At 41.0% G+C, this 24,499-nt stretch overlaps 1 protein-coding gene across 3 annotated transcripts in view; it reads right to left on the bottom strand.

The window, feature by feature from the left end:
• The window catches only part of LOC133415341 (protein tweety homolog 2-like), a 32,338-nt gene extending 11,124 nt beyond the window's left edge, over positions 1-21,214 (bottom strand). For 2 of the 3 annotated variants that reach the window (XR_009770115.1, XM_061701319.1), the window contains exons 1-6: positions 20,790-21,214; positions 18,156-18,331; positions 14,228-14,339; positions 7,532-7,752; positions 4,501-4,596; positions 1,767-1,839 (exon numbers count right to left, since the gene is read on the bottom strand). Coding sequence is in view for 1 of the 3 variants with exons in the window: in XM_061701319.1 (XP_061557303.1) it covers positions 1,767-1,839; positions 4,501-4,596; positions 7,532-7,752; positions 14,228-14,339; positions 18,156-18,331; positions 20,790-20,918 (807 nt within the window). In the remaining 2 variants the exon portion in view is untranslated. Of the gene's footprint in view, positions 1-1,766; positions 1,840-4,500; positions 4,597-7,531; positions 7,753-14,227; positions 14,340-18,155; positions 18,332-20,789 lie in introns of those variants that run through there. The other variant, XM_061701320.1, reaches the window with a different exon arrangement.
• Between the last annotated feature and the right edge of the window lie 3,285 nt (positions 21,215-24,499).

Below are 24,499 nucleotides of genomic sequence, written 5' to 3'. Positions count from 1 at the left end.
CAACGCTGCACTTTGTGCTCCTGTGAACAAAGCGAATACAAGACACAAAACGTAGCCCGTAACCTACAGTTCCTCTCTTTTAATGGATCAACGGTTAGCATCCATCCGTAAGATCATTTTGAGCCGAGACCACGCTGGAATTACATGAAATGGATGTCATGTCAGCACGGGGTGCTGGATGTTAGCCTTCATCTGCATCTCGTTAGGCATGTTGACGATGCCGGTTCTCATTAAATAAGCATGCATCTATGAGAAATTCGTAGGATCAATACCATCATCATTTCCCCTTTTCACCTTCAGCTTCTATGCAGAGAGGAAATATATGTCCTCATATAGGAAATAGAGAGATGCAGAGAGGAAAATACATGTCCTCATATAGTGGAACATATGGGGACGTTTATTCACTCTAATGAAGAGACTACTTCTCCTATTGGGAGTAAGATGCTAATTATTTTCACTCTCATTTCCACCCATCCATTTTCTATAATATCCTCATTATAGTTGGAGCCTATCCCAGTTGACTTTGGGACCAGTCGGCAGTCAATCGCAGGCCACATATACAGTAAACGATCGAGTATTCATTGTCTTCAGTGAAACTAACATGCATGTTTTTGCAATGCGGGAGGTAGCCAGAGTACCCGGTGAAAACCCACGCAAGCACAGACGGGGAGAACGAGCAAAGATGATTCGAGTCCGACACGGTCGCTCCACAATGTTGTGTGCATTAATGTTCTTGTCATTTCTCTGCATTTCTCCATAATCATCCTTTGCATTCTGTCTTAAACTCAAGTTTGCATTGTAATATAGAAGTAACATTGTTTGATAGTAGTCCAAAAATGAGTGTGTAATAAAGACCTCCTCCCATCTAAAGTGGAGTAAATAAATGGACCACAGCCACTATAAACGGAAGTACGGTAATATACTAATTATAATACGTGAATAATACAGTATTTCATCAGACTTTTGCTTTACAGCAGTCATGTTGTGTTAATGGTGTGTACTGTGACACAGCCATATTAAAAGATAATTACATCCACATAGCCATATTCTAATCGACATTATTCGTTCAAGTGGACAATTACTTGTCGTCCGGTGTCTATTGGAGCGGATGTCATCATTTGAAGAACTATGAAATCTGATTATCTCAATAATTGAATCTCAATTATTCCAAATGTACGGTCCAGTAGTATGAAATGTACAAATAAAGAGCTATTTTGGGACTTTAATAAGAGCAGCAGAACGGCACAAATAAGCTCCAAGATGTTTGTCACGTACGGCAATGTGATGCATTCAATGACAGCGGATGTCTCTGCTAAATTGAAGGTTCAGTCGCCACCGTGAGCTTAATTCGCCGCTTCGCTGCATCTGTCCAGATGTCTCATCCTGCGGGATAATCCACAGATTCCGCGATGCCTGCAGTTGAATCAGGCAAGAGAGGGGATACCAGAAGTAAACCAGGGGTGGTGGTTAAGGGGGGGGTTACTCATTGTACCCCTGACTGTGCCCCAAATGCGCTGTCTCCATTACCACGTTAAGCCTGAATGTGCTGAATACTGTACACTCAGCAGTAGACAACGAGGAGGATTTATGGTGCAACTAAAGCACACAACAAAGACAGATTTCGGAGGTGTAATTAACGCTAGGGAGTGTTGTTTACAACTGTGATTATGCCGAAAGGCTGCTGAGTTTATAATCAGCTTTACGACGTGACTGATCGAGCGAACGAAACCTAAATAAATGAAGAGGGAAGACAAAAGAAAACTCACCACAGCTGTAGCTAAGATGGCTCCCAGTGAGGCCCAGCTCAAGATCACAGACAGCAGCACAAAGGCCATGATCCTGTGCGGGGAATATTTACACACAAAGACGACGAGTAAGCGACGAGCACGGGCAGTCCATCTTTGCTGCGGAGGTTCTGCACTTCAATCGATTGATCGTTTTGCAGCATTCGCACAACAATTGGAACAAAACTTACATTAAGTCAACCGTTCCACATGGGGGTCCACAAAATAATTTGCAATCAAATATCTCCTCTTATCATTTTAAAATAGTACATACTTTGAAATGGGGACTGGCATGCCGATATAACAAATGTAATTAACCAATTACTCCTCCTTACCGTCTCCACTCTGATATGATCGTGATCTGAAATCTGAAGCAAATTTCTCGGGTCAAAAGCTTCCAACATGTCATTAAAGCTCCGCTTTTGCAATGTTTAAATAACTTTGTGATTGCCTTCTGCCAGGCTCGTTTTCTTTTCAAGCACACAACAGTGAATATAAGTCCATTAATATGGTCTGTAATTTTGCGAGAATTAAAGTTGTTAGTCGCTTTTTTATTTTTTTTATTTTTTATTTTTTTTAAATAGTCGCTGGCACAGTCAGAAATGTCCTTAAATACAAGGTGTGTCAGAGAAGTTCCAGGACTGGTGACAACCAGTGTGAGAAAAAGCGAGATTTGTGGCAGGAACACTGCTGGCTGCTTCACCATGACAACGCCGCTGCTCACAGTGCCCTGAGCATCTGACACTTCCTGGCTGAGTGTTCACTACTCACCTGGCCTGGCTCTGTGTTTGTTTGTTCCCATACCCCCCCGCCCCCCAATCATTCACAAGCTGGAAGGACATCAAGATGGCTGTGACAACAGAGCTGTGGAGGATCGCGGAAGGATCTTTCCAAGGGGTGCACAAAGGTGTGGCAGAGAGGAGTGGGGAAGTGTGTGAGACTTCAGGGGGGGGGGGAGGAGAAAACTTGTAGTTAGGATTTGAAATGTATCTTTCGGGAAAGCAGTCCTGGAACTTGTCTGACAGACCTCGTATAGGGACCAAATCTCAAAGTTGCCATTATAGACCATCAGGTGTACCGTGGAAAATTATCCACTCTCACTTAATAGGGCCAAAAATTATGTTTTTACATGAAATAATGTAGCTTTGGTCATCTATCCATTTATGCCAGCGACGTACAGTGACATGTCCCACAATTAAATGTTCTTCCGTTAGATGGCAGAAGCTACATAATTGACCTGTGTATCCACAGTGTGTGCCATGAAAAAGTTCAAATGTAAAAGAAAAAACACGTCGATATACAGAAAGTCATAACAAACACTCTCCTGGTTGGAAATGGCTGTCACACGGGCCATAAACCGCATCACACCTCGTGCGTTAACTGTCATCAGCCAACTTTTCAGGCCGTTCATTAAGCTCGTTACAGACAAGTGAACTGCCCTTCTAATGGAAAGTCCATAAAGGCAGCAATAGCAGCAGCAGGCTCCGCTTCTCAGCTGACTCCTCAGACCTCCTTGAAAAAGCAGCAATATAGAAGTCTGAAAGCACTTAATAATTAGATAAGGGAGCCGCATGCTCATCCGGGCCCGATCAATAGGCATTAGCGAGCAGCATCAGCTTGGGCTGATGATGATGAGGAGGAGGAAGAGGAGGAGGAGGAGGAAGCGGTATGTCATCTACTTGCGCCCAACGTGTGGGCAGCGCTAAATTGGCCAAATGTGATAGGAAGTCTGGTCCGCGTGCCCGGTAATCCATCATCGCTGTCATGCTGTTTTCCTTTAAGCATTGTCTGAATGCATAAGCGAGTTACACGAGGAAAAGAAGGCCAAAAACGCTTAGCGCTTCCCCAAATATTGCACTTTTCAGAAAACAAACAACGAGGAAGTGACGTCATAGTGCTCAACATCACCAGGGGGCTACTTTGCATAATATCCGGGGATTACATTGATATGATGTAATGTATTAACCACCATTATAGTCCTCAATTAATTAATCCACGAAAAAAATAAATTTACAACTAAAATATTTTTTTTATTTAATTAAAATGGAAAAAGTCAAAATTCATGAAAAATTACAATAAAATAAAACTAATTCAATGCAAAATTCCAAAAATGAAAAATAACATTAAAATTAAACAGCAATAATAATAATCATAATAATAATAAATATAGACAAATAAATATGACCAATACAATAAAATAGAACAACATAATAATAATAAATTAAATAAATACAACAGAAATCTTTTTTTTTTGTAAAAATCAACCAAATCGAAATAAAATTCAAAATAAAGGTAAAACAAAATGATAAAATATGTACTTCTATTCACATTACATGAGATGAGGAATCACAAAAACACGTAACGTATTAGGCGTCACACCCAATCGCTTCATCCGATGAGCTACGATCGTAAGCGTCCAATCAAATGACTTTGATGTCAGGACACTCGGCGGGTATTTGCAAGAGGACTGCTTTAATATAATTCATGTATTTTTTATTTATTCATTTTATTTGATACTAATCAAAGCCTAATGGATTGACTTTAAGTCAAAGTGAGGATATCGATGGAGATGCAAATGATATTTGATAATAGAATATCTTTGTTCCCGTTAATGGCTTGATCATATGGCGCCACAGTGTCTGCAGCCAACTCATCTGAGATGACTACGCAAAGGCAAAAACAACAACAACAAAAACCCCAAAAGATTCAAACTCACATGATGAGCAGCCATCGAGACTGCTTGGCCATCCCCAAGCACACGGCCAGACATATGAGCAGATCCAGGATCAGCAGGAGCAGGTAGGTGAGCCACCTACAAGACACGAGACACTCGTCACTTCCCGAGCGCGACAAAACTCCGCAAGTGCTGCTTAAATGTGTGTTTTATGCCCCGAGATCAGTGTCAGATACATCAGATTTCTTGCCTCCTTATTATAGCCCCATCTGCTTGCTGTTGTAATTTGCAGCCTTTGGGCTCAATAATTCAACAGCACAAACCCATCGACATTAAATTTTCAAGCGCTGAAAATGTCCTTCGCGGGGCATGTCGGGCTGGACTGTAAGTGCATGTGTGAGAATGTGTGTGCGTGTCCTCCAACCAACTCCACTCGCAGCGTAAATCTAATGAGAGCAACAACAAAAAAAGAAATATTGATTCCTTACAATTTACAAGATACAGAGTCGACACACACTCGCTGCTGTGTATCCGCTGTAGTAAATCTCCACATTAAGGTCACTGGAGGGTATATGAGAGCATCCTGAGGCCCCAACACATGGAAAAGAATTCAATGCATATACTTCATCTGCATAAAGAACCACTTAGCGGTATACCAGTTCCGGCGATGACTTCAGCAACAGAAGAGGCGATAAAAAGGAGGGAGAGTGAATCAAATAACAGCGCGTCGGCTGTAACACTGGCCGCTCATCAATAAAGTACGGCCACGGGCTGTCTCGTAGCTCAGCCGGGCCGGCCACATGAAATCCAATAACAGCGCCGAGCTGTTAAACGGATGCCAGGATACGCCGAGTGGAGTCCACAAGAAGAAGACGATTATTTGGTAAGAAATAACACGCTGAGTGGACACATGAGCCAAATTAATGGCGGTGTGACATCGGGTCAGTGGGTGCAAGGAATGAGAACTATTTGCTATTATAAAACTAGTGGTAAAGTCCCATTCATCGGAGGGAAATGTGCGTTAAAGTAGCACAAAACACAGAGTTTTTAAAGCTGGCAGCTATGGGTGCACATTTTGCTTTTTATTTGGAATTTTGCAGGGCCCTTTATTCCAATAGATGGACCGTCATACATTACACACTGTACTGTATGCGAGAAGAAAAATATAAACAGGAAGTGACATGACAAAAGCAAAAAGCAGCAGTGTCCCAATACCTTTGTCATTTTTGTGTTTAAAAAAAAAAAGTAACAATTACACTCACTATAACCCATCTAGGGCTGCAGCAATCAAATATTGTCGCCATCCTCACGTTCTACTGTAGTATCTGTGACTCTGAGTGTGTATGGCTTTAAAAGGCCTTTCCCGGTGAGTGACGTGAGCGTCAGCGAATCAGAGCGTTTCGTAGGCTGGCTGTAAACTGTTGAGTATTGAGTAACTTGACGTGAGTTGCGGCTATCGGCAGCTCATGAATGAATGTGCTTATTACGCGTTTGTTTTCTTTCAATAACTTCTAACTAGTGATGTGAAGCTATGTTAAATTAGCTAACGTGAAAACGTTACATTCTATGTTGATGATTGTAGACGTGCTATTGTAGTACCCGTTGCACTTTATCTTTCTTTTTATAAGTGTGATATGATCCCAAACTTTGGAAGTTCTCTGTCTTCTAGCGACTCTTTCATCCCGTATTTCCGCCATCGCGCCAACATATTTCTGCACAAAGAAGCTAGCATGCATGATTTTGGAATGTGGCCGGAAAACCTGGAATAAAACCCACGCAAGCATAGGGAGGAAATGCAAACTTCACACAGGAAGACTGGAGCAGAGATTTGAACCCTGAACCTCAGAACTGCAAGGCAAATCTGCTAATCACTAGGCGACCCTGAGCCACCATTTTTACAATAAATAAAAAATGTATGAGCTTCATGGTAATCCCTCGAGAATTTAATTCACACTCTGCCGTAAATGTTTGCCAGCTTGTCTTTCTATCAAAGCGAAGCCACTGTTTTGCCGTGTTTCCACATGCTAATCACCTTTGCAAACCGCCCACGTCAGTGGTTACACTTGACACTCACGAGTGTTTTGTTTAAACGCTATCTGAAAACACTGCGTGTCAGCACAGTCGATGTGAATGGTTGTTTATCCAGAGCAGGGGTGTCTAACTCATTTTTGTCGCGGGCCACATTGTGGTTACGGTCTCCCTCAGGCTTTTATGTCTGTGAAATTATATAACTCTTTCATCGCCTCATCATATTAATATATATACACACAACAAACTGATGGATAACTAGTTTTGAAATCAGAAGTCAAGGATAATAATTTGTTCAAATACTGTTCAAGTTACCATAAAAAGGGTTTGGTAACAAAAACAAAAAAGAAAATGCAATATTTCAACGTTATTATCACATATTACAATGTGAAATTTTGGTACAGATTTTAGCAAGTATTATGCAAGTAGACACACATGATTTGATTTCACGGGCCACATAAAATGATGTGGCGGACTGGTTCTCGTCCACCGGGCCTTGAGTTTGACACCTGCGGTCCACAGTATATGCGCACTGCCACTGGCCGGCGACCAGTTCTAAAAAAAAATGGACACTGCGAGGAAGATGTGCTAATGTTAACCACCACTGTGCTACCCTGCAAATATCTATGTGATAAATAACTGTTGCAGATGCAATCTCTGCAATTAAGTGTATGTAAAAAGGGCAGTAATAAATACAAATAAAAACATCTGGAGTAATCTCATAAATTCCCTCCCTAAATTATCACGGAATTTCATATGCATTTGTGCTCATTTACAGTTGATTGGCTTTGAGGTTTTCCTCATGTTTATTGAAAATATTTTGCCGCCGCCTATTTTATTTATTTATAAAAAAATTTAATCCCCCCTCTCGGTTTTCAAGTCGAAGAAGAATTGCACTCAATTAGAGGAGCAGCATTTCGGTAAGTAGGAGACAGTCGGCTGCAAAACAAAACACTTTCCGCACACAGTGCTTCATTTTGGTACAATAAAAAAAAAAAAAAAAAAAAGAACAAGAAAAAATCAACTTCAATCTGCTAGCACACACCTGTAATACTCAATGAAGGCTGTCCGGTCCGCGGCGCCGGCCAGGTCCACGTTGGCTCTGCTGAGGTCTGGCAGGGCCGTCAGTTCCCGGATGATGTTGTTCACCATCAGCTGCATGAAGCGCAGAGCCTGAAGGTAGTCGGGCCGCGCCGCAAAGATCTCGTCCAGACGCTCCAGGTGCTGCTTGACTCCCCTTTCCGTGTTTCCCAAAGAGCCTGAGGACTAGAACCACAACATGAATGACAAAATGTGAGAAATAACCCACATGAGAGTTTGGATCAGAACCAAACCGGAGACCTTCATAGTGTTCCCCAAATAGTGGCCCTCTACTTAAAAGGGAACTTATACTGGAAAAATGACTTTTTAATGGCTGAATGGACGGACAGACGTGTATCTTTTGTCATCTGCATATTTCTGAAACTGTGTAAGTGAGCAAGTCACTCAAGAACCAAATACTATATGGTTCCACGCCCTATAAAGACATAGGAATTCATACATTATTCACTGTAAAAATAAGGTAAAATGCTGACAAAGTCTAGACGTGCACCTTTATCCAGATCTGCAACAAACTGGGATGATTGCTCCCTCTTTCTTTCGTTCGCAACAATTTCATCACTTCCTCGGTGGTGGCAAAACAGAATAAGAATTGATTCACAATACAAGAGACAATACAAAAAAAAATACAAAAAATAACAGGAGTGCTCCCTGGAGAATCACATGGACTTTTCCATGCTTCTTGATGTTTAATGCAGATAAATAACACTAGCGGGGAACGGAGACAACAATACTGGGAGAGGCCTGATACCGCACGGGTCTTTGATAGCGACAGCAGCAGACAAAAATCGGATTTTACCAACTTAATAATGCTCACTTTCTCTCTCTGAAAGATTATCTTGTGTGATTATCCTGTGGTGTGGGGTGTGTTAAGAGTGATTTTCCCTCCTTGAGCTGCTTGGAAAACGGTTGAGGCCGACAATCGTAAATGGTTAACCTGTTGACAATCGCCAATCCTTACGTGTGGTCAACACAGAGATCCGCCGAGCCACGGACTCGGTGATTTTGACGTGAAACATAACAATAGCCATTTAGGTTTTTTTCAACAGTCTGGATGCCCTTTGGCGAGATACTGCCTCTCATGTGATTTGCTGTGTTGATCATCTCATGTACACCACACAATATACAGTCAGAGACGAAAGCAAATATTTGGCAATTTCTTCCTCGTCATGTATCTCAAATTTGAAAACAAATTGGTTACTATGTAACTTGACCCCCACTTGAATCGAATAAAATTAAGCATTATAATCTTTGGATCCAGGTTTTGTGTGGAACATCATTAAATTCTACTAGTAGACCAAATGATGTGGGTAGAGTGTATAAAGATCGCTTTAAGCCAAATAAATTCAAAAAGTGCGGTATCAGTTGAGCACTAAGGTTACTTGTGTGCACTCACACACACACACACACACACACACACGCAGCTTTGTCGTGTTCTGTTTCGTAGAAAGCTCCAGTAAATCTGAACAGATGTTGTTTTTCTCATCTACAAGAATCCTCGATGTCTTTATCTCTCGTACTCTCACACCCGAGACCCTTGGAAAACACGCTCGAGCGCACCGTGCGCCACTGTTCGTTCCCACGCCGTTAAAAAAAAAAAAATTCAAAAAATAAAAAAACACCACCAAGAAGATAAACACTCTCCTTGACAATCAAACTTTTCCAACAGTTGATTACATTCTAGCTGGAGAGAGCCCACTGTGTAATAGAGAGAGAGAGAGAGAGAGAGAGAGAGAGAGAGAGATGAAGGTTGGGGAAAAAAAGATACCAGCCCATCCTCCATCCACTCCATCAGTCCTCCCGAGGGACGGGAGAGCGTGCGAGTGCCAGTAAACTGCTCCAAAGCCCTCGCGGCGTCACCTCCTCCCCTCTCGGCCATCCAAGCGTCTCCAATCTTATCTGAACGCTAGTCGGCCTGATTGCGAGACACGGACTCCGTCGGCTCTCTGTTGTGGGTGGTCAGCATTTCCTTAATCGCAACTGTCCCACCTTCCTTGACGACAGATTACAGAGCCGTTTCGACTCAAGGCGATATCGAGGAATACTAGGGCTGCGTGAAAAGTAACAAACTACTAGAAACTGTGAGAAAAAGTTGCAATGACAACAATATCATATTTTTATGAGAATACAGTGGCACCTTGACTTACGAGGTTTAATTAGAATTTTCTCTCAATATCACAATATTTAGTCCGAGAATAACAAATTTCCCATAGTTTAGTTTCATATCATTAATAGGAGTATTTATTTAATAGGACTTTCCTTTCATAATATTGCAACATTTTTCATAAACTCAAGACTTCTCATATAATTGTTTTTTTTATATAACTTTCTCTTCATCCAAGTTTTTTCTTTTCTTTTTAGTGTGGCCCTAAAATGTCGAAATTCCAACACAATTGTGCTTATAATATTATGACTAAATTCTTGTTATATTTTGCCTTTTTCCTCTTAATATTACTGTTTTTCCATCATATCAACACTTTTTCTCTTAAAATTCTACTTTTTGTCTCGTATTTATTTGCTTAATTTTATATACTTAATAGACTTTACAGCGATTGTATCGGCCTGATCGGTATCGGCCGATAGTTAGCATTTTATGCTGAGCGGCTTTAATGTCATAATTCGCCGATCCGATCAATGACGTCATTGAAAGGCTCCGCAAAAGACGTTGACTCCGCATCGCGATCATGCACAGTATATTTGAATCCAAAAGCTAGATTACTTTTAGCCTTGTCGCGTGTCTTTTGACGTAGTACTGTAAATATCTGACGGCCAATGAAGTTTTATTTAAATAAAATAAAAAAAATAAAAAATAAAAAATAAAATAAATAAATAAATAGAGGTGTGAGACAGACAACACGTAATGCCTGGATCAGACTACAAGACAAATTTGCTCTTTCACGATTGCACTATGTCAGACTACTGAAATAAAATCTTGTATTCCGATACCACCGCATCCCATTTTTTACGATCATTGGGCTTTATCTTGTCAACTCAAATGGTTGTACGTAAACATGCCGCCGTTCATTTGTTCTGTCTTGTTACTATGCCTCACTGGCATATATATAGGAACAAAGATATTATTTATTGTAAATATAATGTTTTGAGCAATTAAGTACACAGTATATACAGTAAATGAACAGGTCATTTATATAGACACATTCCTCCATCTTGTGATCGGTTATCGTTTTTTTAAACTCGCTGATCGGTGATCGGCCCCAAAAATCCTGATCGTGTAAAGCCTAATACTTAATACTGTGAATTTATTCGCATAAAAATTAAGATTAAAATTTTTTTTTATTTTTACTGTGGTCCTAGAATGTCAAAATTCCCACCCAATTGATCAAAATATTATGAGTTAAGAAATTCACCGTAAACACAGTTTACAGCAGTTGAAATGCTCGCTGAAATAGGAACAGGCGATGTGTCGTGAAAAGTCCAAAACATTGTTTCATTCAGAGAAACCACAGACAGCTTTCGCTTTCAGAGAGGAAGAATATACGTGGAACTGCAGTTGCAAATTGAAAGCATACGTTCTAATATGTTCTCCACTTTGCCGCTGCACTTAAGTGCTCGTAATGGTAGCGTGCTGCAAGACAGACATAAAGGAGGCCCAGGAGCCATCAAAAGCCTCCTTCGACAGCAAAATAAGAATTTAAAAAAAAATAAAATTAAAAAAAAAAAAAAAGTCCTGGGAATGTAATCTGCTTTCTCTGTGACACATGAGGATAACTCGCCGAGTGTGAGAGTGCATATTTTAGGTCGAGATGAGCTATCAGCCAGAGCCAAACCGCATAAATCACTGACATCACACGCGCTTCGCAAGAGATTACATCGCTTTTGGGGCTATTTGCTTTGCAACGACCCCGTGAGGCCAGCGCAGAAGGGAGGAGGGAGTAGTTTTGCACAAAAAGGTGGCAAAAGAGGACAAGATAAACAAAAGACATCAACCTACCTATCTAAAGACTCTATATTTCTTTTCAATATAAGACAACACTGTCTTCTGTTTACGTTTCGAGGTTACGAACAGCGCACGAAGAACTAGTTTGTGCAGCGACGTAAGAACACGTCATCACACCGCACAAGAAGTCATGCTCACTTACTGCCTACTTACTGTTTTTCTTACTGTTGGATTGTTTTATATCTTTGGCCTAGACAAATATTTACTGTTGTGCTGACTTAACTACTGCATTAGCGAAGGTTAGTGACATAGTAGGATTGGAATGCCATCATAAGATCCCATAGATCGATACTGGTGGTGCTCCACAAAGCTCTAAACTAAGTCCAGAAATTTTTAAAGTATACGGTACAAAAATGACACAAATACTTGTGGTTAAGTAGTGTGCTACAGGAATAAATCATCATTATCATAATTTTTTACATGTATGTACAAGTACTGTATATTGTGTATGTAAGTGGTTAGCTGTGGTGTCAAACATAAGGCCCAGGAGCCAAATCTGGCAAGGCACATCATTTTATGTGGCCCGTGAGAGCAAATCATGTGTGTCCACTTCATGTTTCTTGCTAAAATACAAAAATTGCAAATTTTGTTCCTTTATAACAAAGTTGAAATATTGCAAGCATTATTGCGAGCAATCCCTCTTTTTAATCAAATCGAAGTACAGTTAAAAACTGTAAAAAGATAAATAAAAAAAATAAAAGAAGTTTTTTACTGGCTTCTGATTTCAAAACTAGTTTTGCATCAATTTGTTCATCAATTTGTTTGCTGTTTTTGTTCATAACAGCCCTCTGAGGGAAACCACTACTACGATGTTGCCCGTGACAAGTTTGACACGAGTGTACTGTAAGCCATCTACTGTACTTTAGTTTTAAGGATACAGCAATGTTTGAAAATGTTTGTATGCATTTGAAATCAAAGTGTTTTGTGGTATATTCATGATTTAAACTATTAATGTAAGCAACGTTTGGTGATCGTTTCACTTCACCTACCTCGAATATCTTGATGCAGATATTCCATCATAATCAATAGGCTTCTTGCTTTTGGTATGACCACGACACAACAACAAAATTGAAGAATATCAAATGAAAATTATCTGTGGTAGCGTGCGGAAAGTGTCCATGTACCGATCTAATCTTTCATGTCAGTCACTGTGGCCATCTTGTGTCATGCCATTAAAATCAAGAGGGTTCTTATACAATATAGGAAAAGAAATCCCCACTCTATTATGCTGATCATTCATGATCTAATTCTCGTAAAATTATGATTTTATTCTCATAAAGTTATGTATTTACAGTATCTCATATGTTTTGCCTTTTTTCATCTTGATACTACAGAATGCTTCTCATATTAGCTGGACTTTATTCTCTTCAAATTCAACTTTATTCTCACAATATTTGAACATTAATCTCTTAATTAAATGTTTTTTTTTCTTACATTGTATTTAAATCATCAGTTGGGATGATTTATGATTAAAACGAATAGCTAATACAACCTGTTCAAAATCGCATCTTAAATAACCTCACAATGGTCATGGCCCAATGGCATTGGTCTATTGGCATTCTTTTACTGATCATGACCTAAACTCATCACATCCTGTAAGTGTGTGTATACGGACCCAGCCCCCCCACACACACACACACACACACACACACACACACACACACACTCAAACAGCACAAAGGAGAGGCTTAGCATCCATTAAAGCGCCTCCTTCCTCCCCACTGAGCCACCCGAATAACTTTGGCGAATGCAGGTCAGGGCCGAAGCACATGCAGAGACGATCCCTATTAGGCAAAAAGCGGATCGCGACCTCCCGCGGGGAGGCGACTCCGCATCCGTGGCGCGCTCTGACTGTGATTTGGTGTTTTACGAGCAGAGTGAAACAGTGCTCAGAAATGAGCAGATTGTGCGGCACTGCCACTAAAAAGCCTCGTTAGAAGACTTGAAGATTCAGATATGATAATCCATCCAGCCATCCATTATCTGAGCCGCTTATCCTCACAAGGGTCGCGGGAGCGCTGGAGCCTCCATATGATAATAGATATGTTTTATTCTTACGACTTCAGACACATTCATTGCCTGATTAAATTAAATTAAATCCAATGGAAAACGTAAAACTGCCACTGTGGATGAGAAACTGTGACAATAACCACTAACTAATGCTGATGTTAGTATCGACTATAAACACGTTTTAATATGGAGAACCTTTTTCCTTTGAGGGCCACACTACATGAAAAACGAGCATTTGTGGGTTCAATGTTTTTGGGGGTGGGGTCTTGGTGGCGTACTGTTAAGAAAGACACGTCGACCCAATTTCATGTGGAATGAAATGTCGAGGAAATTGGTTTCAGGGGCTAAGTTTTTCAAAGGTTACAGTTTAGTGAGTGAGTTTCAGGGGGTCGCATTCAAGCCCCCTAAAAGACACATTTTTACCAGGTTACAAGCACTTTCAAAACTTGATGAGTTGTTGGGCATGTTGAGGCACCCAAAAAGGTGATTAATTAATCGGAAGAATAAAAGCAACAATTCCATGAGGAAAAACAATTGTTGATATCATCGTAAACAGAGGAGTTTGTGTATATGGTTCGTTTTAATTGTTTAAATATAAATGAACAACAAAATACTGTATATTGAGGCAAATGGAGATTACACAAGTACAAGTATATAAGTGACAGCATTTCTTACCAGGGTGTTTATGCTGCCCAAAGTGCGATTGGCGTTGTAGATGGAGTAGGTTAACTGGTACACGCCGTCATTGGTCTCGCTGTTTCCATAGAAACCCACTCCCACAGCAGAACTATGAATAAGATGAGGGATACATCAGAAAAACACTCGCAAGTGTGCTCCTCTGTCTGTTTGTACAGCAAGACATTCAATAACACCTGTACACCAAGGCTTAAACACCTTATTGCTGTAAACTGTTTATATGTGTGTCACTATGTGCTGCTGTTTTGGTGTGCAACAGAGTTCAAAATGTCTCTTCAGTTAACTCTTTTCCATGTAATCACTCCAAATCATCCCGATTACCAGTATGAGTGTACAAGCCTCTAGCGGAATGGCCACTATTTCAATAACGTAAAAATTTCACAATATCCTTCTCCACGAAACCACCTCCCCATCACCAACCAATGGTCAGCCAGTCAATCAGTCACTGGAAAGCCATCAGTGGGATTTTCTCCCTCCTGCGTCACCGTCCACTAATCTTATTGTTCCTAGCGACCCAATTTGACCCTGGATGGGATTCCAATCTTGGCTCCTAAGTCCACTCCAGTGATGTTACAAGTCACGTTAAGCTCTAACTCGCAAGAGAGCTTTCCATTTTGCGAGGTATCGTCATTGATACTCGAGAAGTTCCATCAGGACATTTGCTCCACAATTTGGGATTAAAATCACAGCGGAAGTGTGTCAGTTATCTGAAAATGTGCCAGAGCCCCAGGTTGCATTTAGGCCGCTCTAATAGTGAGATTAAAGCGCAGCAAGGCAAGGGGACCAGTCAAAAAAGGAGTACTGATAATGTCAGACTTGACAAGTTGATGTTCTGCACAAGTTCTTCGTATCAGACATCTTGGTCATTGGTCATCGTTCAAAACCAGTAGGGCAAACTAACGCTGAATAATCGATTTTGATGCGGATCTATCTGTACATAAACGTAGGTCGAGGAATCATATTTGGTAAACCACCGAATAGATGCCACACACAAGGCCGCAGAACCATGTGATCTAAAAGCCATTCAAGTCTTTTAGGGTAAAGATGAAAATGAAAAAGTTATATTTGAAAACTTTTCTACACTTTTCTTCATTTTCTTTCTTACCTGCCGCATGGACTGTGGCTGGAAATTAGATACAAAGCTAGAAATTGGGACAGAGCATCTCTACTCTTGAGTTTAAAGCTTTGTGTTTGTGCTCCCTGACAAATAAGCAAATAAGCTAACTTTGTGTCAGATTTCATTCACTTCACTGAAGAAGCTCAGCTGACGGTTAACTCAAACATTCAGATACGGTAGAATCACAGCCCCTCAGATGTCATTCCAAAATGAGTAAAGTTATTGTTTGACAAACACAAATAATCCTGTGATAAACCTACACACTTGAAGAAAGATGTGTTTTTTGGACAAACCTGGCAAATAAAGATGATTCTGATGAGATAACCTTTATTAGTCCAACAATGGGGAAAGTGTGACAATGAAGTATCAGAAATCTATAACATTGTGTTATATTATAACATGATATTTGGATGTCACATTCCTGTAACCTTGTAAGCACAATGAACACGGTCTATGCTTTTCAACTTGTCCCATCTGGTTAGCACTCAGTGCTACAGTCAAATGGCGGCGTAGCAAAACAACAAGGACCATTATTCCAAACTAAAGAGCGTGGACGTGCTGTTGTACAATTCAGACACTCTTCGAGATATTTGTGTTCCGGCTCATGCGGCGTAACACAGACGTTGTGGCCTTCATTGATTCCCGAGCCAATTTGGAGGCACATCAGAGGCAATTTTGACACAGTGATGGCACGTTAATAACGGCCTAATGAGACAGGATATCATGTTGAGACCGAATCATCTCTGCTGGTTGCAGACCTCAATGTGAATAATCAACAAACAATTCTAATTAACCACTTCTTAACAAGACGTTACCTACGCCCATCAAGAATACCGATATACAGTATCTCTACAATAATTTACATTTACTGTTTCAGTGGTCAGATTTACGATTTCCCCGTTTTCTGGACCGTAGGCTATTCTCACATACGGTAGATTGGTTTGTTGAACAAAGTAAAGTGATGATCTAACATGTATACCGGTGTATTCAAATGAAGTTATTTCACTGGGTTCCCAGTGTAAGGGTTCAGCACCCACATTTTTTTTTTTTCCAAGTCATCGCCAGGGCACAAATGTTTCGGTACAAAGCCCCCACGCTTTTGCAAAGCTTGCTTCGCTTCTGAAGGCACCAAACAGATGTTCTTAATTACAAAAACAAGTCTATTAAACTAGACCAAATTATGCCAAAGCCTCATGCTCATATTTAATATAACATATCTTTTGTGTTTCAGTACAACCCTTCTTTGTTCCTGTGCAACTAAGGAAGGATGAAAAATATGAAACGCACGCACTTTCAATTAGGACCAATCAAAGCTCAAAACTTAATTAACTCATTCACTGCCAGCCTTCCCAGTTAACATAGGGTTAGGGTTATTTGATATTTGACTTCTAAACCCGTCAATGGCAGTGAATGTTAAGGCCACAGAGTCATGAAAGTGCTCTCCTAAAGATTTTAATTCCAAGAATCATGTTGTACTGTCAGCCAACTTCTCCCACATCCAAAATATTCGTTTGTAATTACACGATTTAATTGGATGTCATATGCAGCGGTTGCAGGGAATGTGATTGTATTAGCGAAGATTATAACACTTCACAGAGATGCGAGGGTCGAGTAGGAAAGAGAAAACAAACGCTGGACTAAACGGCGTCATGCTCACTCACTTAGCATCACAACGGGTCTTGTGTGTGCTAACCGCTGTTCACGATAACCTTAAAATAGGCTAACTAAATTTGAGACCGACACATTACTGGCCTAAGTTTAGGTGTGGAGCTAACCTGGCATGGTAGACTGTATTCAAGCAGAGGATCTGGGAAAGAGACAAGAGAAACTGTTGGGGGGGAAAAGGTGCAACTTTCAAGAAAAGTGATTGACGGAAACAGTCTGGAGAGGAGCTGTAACTCTTTACAGACACGTGACTGGCTTGTAGTCAGTTTAAATCAACCCGTCACAGCTACCGCAGACATTTACATAAGATGTACAATGTGTGGAAATTAAAAAGGTTCTTGCTTTGATGGGGACAAATGAGTCATAGAAGTGTGAAGATGGGGTCGCAAAATGTGTCTGTGTAAATTCTCATTTTTTCTTTTTAGTAGATGGGTACGGGGAAAACATGAACAGGAACGTACCTCAGCTACCTTAAACTTCTTACAACAAAACATTTTTGATAATCAATAGTATTCTGGCTTTGAGATTGACAATGTACCATGTATATCCTTGAAAGTCTGCAGGATTCTTATTTTAAATGGACAATAACGTGTGTGTAGATGGATTTCTTAAAAAAAAAAATATATATATATATATATATATATATATATATATATATATATTTATTCCCCCCCCCTCAGCAACCTCAGACATTCTGCGTTAGTTATCCTTGATAAACAATAGGACAACAAACTTTTTTCCCCCTTACACACTAAAAAGATGGTTCCAAAATGAAATGTGGTTTAAGAGATCACAGAATCTGCTTAGAAAATTGTTTCTCTTGACAATTAACTACCTTGTTGTGTGCATTGCTGCCAACCACAGGACTGCAGTGGAACATTATTAACTCAAGCATAAGACTTTGACCATGCGTATGCGTCAATGTAGAGTAGTAAACTAGACTAGTGGACTAAGCGGTTGTAGTACAGTCCAGTGGAAGCTCAAGTTATTACATTAGCCATTGTGTTTTTTTTTTTTTTTTGGTTCAACCTAGGACTTTGGTCGGCTATTTGCTTAATTAAATCCAACGGGCCATGTACTTACGGCCACAGCGCGCATGTGTGTGTTTGACCAGTCCTGACTGACCATATGATAAGGCCCGTGACGATGGCCGACCATGTCACACAGCAGGTCCGCTCGGGCCTTTTGGCGTCTTCGTCCACGTCCCTTCGGCAGCAACACAGGCACAGCAAGAAGACCACCAAAACCAGCAGGCTCACACCGAGGCCCGCTGCTCCGACGAAGGCCAGGACCACCACAGACTGACCGAAGGACAGAAGAAACGTTGAAATCATTATCTTAAAAGAGGAGCGAGTATGAACCACACAACACCTTCCTTGATGTCACACATATTTCCGGGTGGCAAGAGCCAAAGCGATCTAAAATGACACCACTAGTAAACAAATTCAAAGTTCAAATTCTAATGTTTCGTTTTCATATGTACCCGTGGACTAGAAAGCAAAGCGTGGAGAGTCTCTGTTGCTGAAATGCACGGGTCCGGTCAATGAACGGGGTCATTGAGCATTGCCAACAGCCTCTCAAAACATTCACACTCTCACCTTCATTCTTGCCAAAATTCTCTCTTTGTGGATATTCACCTCTTCTTTGACAAATGTGTCGTGTTTTTTGTGGTTTTAATTAAAAATATATACTAATAATGCAGTACAGTATATGGTTTGTGGAGACAGTTGTGTGGCGCTATTTTTCTTTGCGATGGTCCACTTTAGGCGCTTTCGGCCGCTTGAGCGGTGGGCGTTATACACACTTGCGGGAAAATACCTTCCATGAACCAAAGCATGCAGGTTTGGTCCTGGTCTGCCGCTTTAAAAGTGGCTACGGAGTCTTGCGACCTCTACAACTATTAACGACACCCACTTCATTTATCCTCCTCGTTCTGCTGGATTGATTTCGACTTTTTGGGGAGGAAATTGAAGAAGAAGAAAAAACTCAGTTTTAGCTGCCTATCTGGCAGCGCAAACCCAAACACAACAGGTTTTTGTCATTGTTATCAGGTCAGGTCTGCTACGGTCAACCACTTTTCTGCCACCCGGAAGTACCCCTGGTGTCTGTTGTTTACAAACATTAGCAAAAGTCTAACAATGGCAGTCACTGGTCATCTTTCACCAAATCTAAGTTATGTTATGTTGGTGGTGGGTTGAGGAGGTACGGGTCGTTGACAGAGAAGGCCAGCAGGAGCTGGACTGTGGGTGGCCGGCGTCATGTGACATGTGGGCTTTCATTCAGTCTTGTGATTGAAGAGTGTGTGCGGCGTTTAAAGCCTGCGGGATGGAGACCAAACATGCACAGAGAAGAAAGGCAATGCTGTGTCGGCTATCGAGGCTCCATATGGACTAACATTTCCTCAGGAGGCGCGACGAGCGGGAGCAGCTACACTGCAGCCTGGTTGCCAGTCAGTCGCAAGGCACATCTAGACAAACAACCACTTGCACTCATATTCACACCTATGGGCAATTTAGAGTCTTTAATAAACCTAAAGTTTGTTTTTGGAATGTGGGAGGAAGCTGAACTATCCGGAAACTAACCACTACCCCCATTGTGCTGCCTGTAAACAACAGAAGTAATGCTTTAGATGGACGTATAAGATAATATTGTGACTATGCATAACAATAATTACTACGCAATATGTTCCGCAAACAACACAGAATTGCACAGTCAGTGTGTAACAGTCGGTGTTACCACATGCTGTTGTGCATTTTTCTTCTTTAAAGTGGAATTGCCTTTGACTTCCCATGAAAATCATTTGTCTGCAGTGATGCCCATCTCTCGCTAAATTGTTTTTTTTGTTTTAGTTTTTTAATCAACAAAAAATTGGAGATAAACATATTTCCTGACAAAAATGAAAAAAAAAAAGATATCTCCAAATTCTTTGCTTCCAAAATATTTTGACGATAAATGCTGATGACAGAATTAAAAAACTAAAATAAAATAAATCACATCTCCATTTTTTTATTAAATAAATTATAATTTTTAGACAGTTCTTTTTATGGCAGAATGAAAATTCGTCTATCTCCAAATGTTTCGCATTTTTCCAAATTAAAAAAAAAAAAAAAAAGTCAACTAGAATTTGGAGATGCATGTTTTTCATTAGAGATTTTTTATTTTTTTTTAAAAAGCATGAATCTCCAAATGTTTGCTTTAATAATAAATCCCAAATCATTTGAGACACATGCTTTTAATGATGGAATGAACCCCTGTTTTGTTTTATTAAAAACACTAATCAGTTAGTTACGTTAACAGCATCACACTGCATAAGTCCAAGACCAAGCCATTAATATTCAGTGGTAGCAAGAATTCTTTGAGAAGTGATTATTTATATAGCCCAATAGTACAATTATAAGATGTTCAAGTGTAAGTTTCATTTGGAGGCTCTACCCGACTGAAGTAGCTTTTCATGTAGTTGAGGTACTTTTGTCTTTTTTGTTGTTGTTGTTTGTTTTGTTTGTTTCGGGCGTTAGCTATAGCTAGCTACAGTTCTCGTGTTTTAATTGTGGCTTAGTTCATTGTATTTTCTAAGTAGCTTGGCCAACACTTGTTGAAACACAATTTTGACAAGATAATTATGTTAAAAAATAAAATTAAAAAAAAACTGAAGAAGAAGAAGAAGGGGCGAAGAAAACGACCTAGGATCTCTTTTGTCCACCGATCCACAGTTTTGCTTTCAAACCTTGCCTGACTTCGAACGTGGAGCTCGCTACCGACCTGCTGGTAGTCGTCCTGCTCCGGTCTAAACGCGCCGTCCACGGGCTTGAACGACAAGTCCAAGTGGGGGAAATGGTGCAGCCAGTAGGTCCACCACGGAGCCACGTAGTCGAGCCTCGCGGTGGCCATCCCTGCTGCGGCGGCTGCGGGGGGGAAAGTGCTCAGGCAAGCCCCCCGGTGAGATCCGCAGGCTGAGGGGAAGACGCGGAAAGTGAAAGGGAAAAAACCCCAAAAAGGCCAAGAGTGGGCGCAAAGAATCAGAGGAGAAGCACGTGGATCGCGTTGAGCCTTCCTTCCACACAGCGGGTCAGCGTTGGGATCCGAGGCACGAGACCTGTTTGAGTGACGGCGTGAACCGGGAAGGCGTGACGGTCAGGCCCACTTCACGCCTCTCGTCGCAGACCACAAAGCGGGACATTTCCCAGCACACTACACTTCCATTTAAACACTTGTCCAACTCGCCGCGCATCTTTTCTTCATGCATAAATCACGCTGACGTGTTGGCGGCCCCGCTGGAGTTGATGACTTGTGCTGTTTGCTTCTGACCTCTTGTGGACGACGAGGCGCACTGAGGTGAATTCGAACGCGTGGCAGCCCTTGGCGTGCGGACACATCATTAGGTACGGCGGCAGACCGACGTGAAAATACTGCCACAGATGTGTTCATCACAAAAAAAGGGGCAGAGGTTTTCGTCCTTTATTTAATATTATTGCAACTGCACTAAAATATAGGGGGGAAAAAAACGAAAAAAAAACCCTCGACTTTAATTATCATTCATTACATGTCATACAATTAAAAGTGAATAAAAAAATGACCTCAATGCATTTCTAAAAAGATTAAATGTACTGAACAAATGTACTGTACTGGATGTAAAAGTAAGTTTTTGCCACTGTAACATTTATGCACAATTTGAACTTTTACTTCAGTGATTCTTTTGCGTACCACTAGAGGGATCCCACATACCACAAGTGGTACACACGCCACACTTTGAGAATGATTGCAATAACTGATACCTTTATGAACAATTAAATAACTATGCTCAGTTAGTCGGCATGAATCGAGCTATTTATTGCAGAAGCAAAACTGCGGCACTGCGCTGCGGGAGTAAATTTGGCTGTCCGGCAGGGCGCTTAGCTATGACCCTTTGTCTTTAAAAAGTCAAAACCTTTCATGAAATTTCGTGCTCGAAAAGAACCAGCACCAAAGTATTGAATAAATGTATTACACAATCCCAGGTTTTCACACATTTAAAGAATGAGGTTATGTTTCCATCAGATGGCGTCCGGGTATCCGGAAACAAACGGAAAATAGCATGTACGCCTTCTAACTAGGGATGGGCGAGTACCACCACCAGGTGCGCCTTATTTCAAGGTATCGCGTACTCGTGAAGGCTGGCAACACAGTCACCAATACTTTTTGAGGCAAATCAAAAAATCTGACATGGAGTAAGTCCTCCTCGCCAGTAGTTGCCGCTACACTGGGGCGATTCGACGCCTCGGTGAATCATCATGTGAGTAAGATTGAAATTTTGTGTCAAAAGTACTAGTGATATCCGTACTCCAGAGGGAATGTACTCGTACTGATATCGGTGTGAAAAAAAAATCCTCACCTTTCCACGGGAAATGCCTAATGTGTCCATTACATAGCAGTCGGAAACTCTTCGATTCGAGATTTTCATTTGTTTCGTTTTCCAAGCAGAACGGGGAGGGTGAAATCTCTCTAAGCACACCCCAAACCTCAGGATAATCACTCAGTGTCATCTTTTAGAGTCCTCTGACGATCAGGCCTGCGCACTTTGATTGGAAGCGAGGAAAAATGGTCCAATTGGGCCCCGTCGTTGGTACTTGTGTCCCCTCGCTTAAGTTTGATGCATCACCACTATAAAATTCCATTTACAGATCATTTACATAAAATTACATGGAGCCTGCACAAGCAGCAAAAGCCGCACACTGATGCCAAACCTTGAGAGAAGTCGGAAGATTAAAAAAGGAAAAAAAAAAATTAAGGCTGACGATATTTCATATGCATCCCCCTCTCTCTTGAGGACGGTGGGGGTTGTTTATCTTCACGGGGCACCGAGCGAGCGTCCCGATATCAGGCGACTTGTGTAATTATTTGGATGTTTTGATGCACCTCCACGGCCGGAGGAGCCACGGAGTGTGCTCTGACTCGGAATCCTCCGAGTAGGTGACACTCCAAAAGGCACTCTGAATATGAATTGTGACTTCCTCCGCATTTCCAAACAGCCAGATTTGATGCCGCAGAGCTTTCTGGCAATTGCAGTGCCAGTCACACTTTTAGTCAGTGGTGGGGGGGGGGGGGGAGAGAGAGAGAGAGAGAGCAAGGGTGCATGTTTCTAATTTGGACTCAGCCTTGGTGCTCATTTATTCTAGTTATCGCGGCATGGACAACACATGACACTTGACACCCATCTCATTCATGCCAGTGGGGTTGCACCCTAGCAATGCAAACTCCATCAGTGATGCTTTGTCAAAACGTCGCTTGTTGATTTGTTGTTTGCATTTCATTCATTAAAAGGACAGCCATTAATTAGCATGCATGATTAGAAAGACAGTTTTTAGTCCCAATCCCAAATTTACACTGGCCATGAGCATGCAGCTACTAATCTGATGTTTGACATCATTGGTGTCGCATATGAACAGTGTTTTTAAAACATTTACACAAAGTTGTTACGGGTGTCTTTAGTGCTGCAGATTTGGACCCAAAAGCGAACAGGAGGCGTATGGTTAGAGTGGATGTTTTGTTTAATATATCGGGGGGATTAAATGTACAGAGTCACAGGGCGAGCAGCAATCGGGTGGGTTGCTGGGGCGAGGTAAGAAAGCTGATCACGAGGGCCGAGTTGGTTCTTGAGTCGCTTGAGGAGAAGAGAGACAAGGTGGAGCCGGGCTGGGCGAGGGACACGACGACGAGAACTTTGGAAAGCACCGGTGGGGAACAAACAGGGAATCAAAACCCGGAATTTTCAGACAAAAGGTTATACCGGAAACAGGCGTGGAGGCCAAAGCACCACTTGTGGAAGCCGAAATCACCCGTCGATCCGACAGGCTCTTTAAACCCAGTTGATTGCGGATCGATTGCAGGTGCGCAAGAATGAGTTTCTCTCCAGAAGCTGCCCAACCCAGCCTGAAACAATAATGCAAACTACAAGCAGTGTGGTGCAGGAAATGAGCCCACCAAAATAAGATGAGGCTGGCCGAGCCACACAAAAGTACCGCCTACATTTATTTTTGTCTCTTTTAAGTACAGTGGTCTAGTAGTGCCATCATTATTTAATTTAATTGAAAACCACATATGCTTTATTGGAAAAAAAATAATAATTAAAATGCACTAAAATAATGACTCAATTAAAATGTATTGCACATAAAAATGTAATTAAAATTGTGCTGAATATATGTTTTAAAACAAACAGTCTTGAAAGATTAAATGCAGATGTATTGTACTTCAAAGTTAAATACAACTGAACTGTACTTAACAAATGTACTGTACTGGATTAAAAACTTTAAACCACTTTATAACATTATGCAGTTTGAATATTTAATTCAGTGATTCTTTTGCGTGCCACAAGAGCGAGTCCACATACCACTCTATTACTTTCTTTCTTTCTTTCTTTCTTTCTTTCTTTCTTTCTTTCTTTCTTTCTTTCTTTCTTTCTTTCTTTCTTTCTTTCTTTATTTATTTCTTTCTTT

Source organism: Phycodurus eques, chromosome 16 (assembly GCF_024500275.1).
Source record: "Phycodurus eques isolate BA_2022a chromosome 16, UOR_Pequ_1.1, whole genome shotgun sequence".
In the NCBI taxonomy this organism is placed as follows: Eukaryota; Metazoa; Chordata; class Actinopteri; order Syngnathiformes; family Syngnathidae; genus Phycodurus; species Phycodurus eques.
The sequence above is the reverse complement of the archived record's forward strand: the minus strand, read 5'-3'. Positions and strand labels throughout refer to the sequence as shown.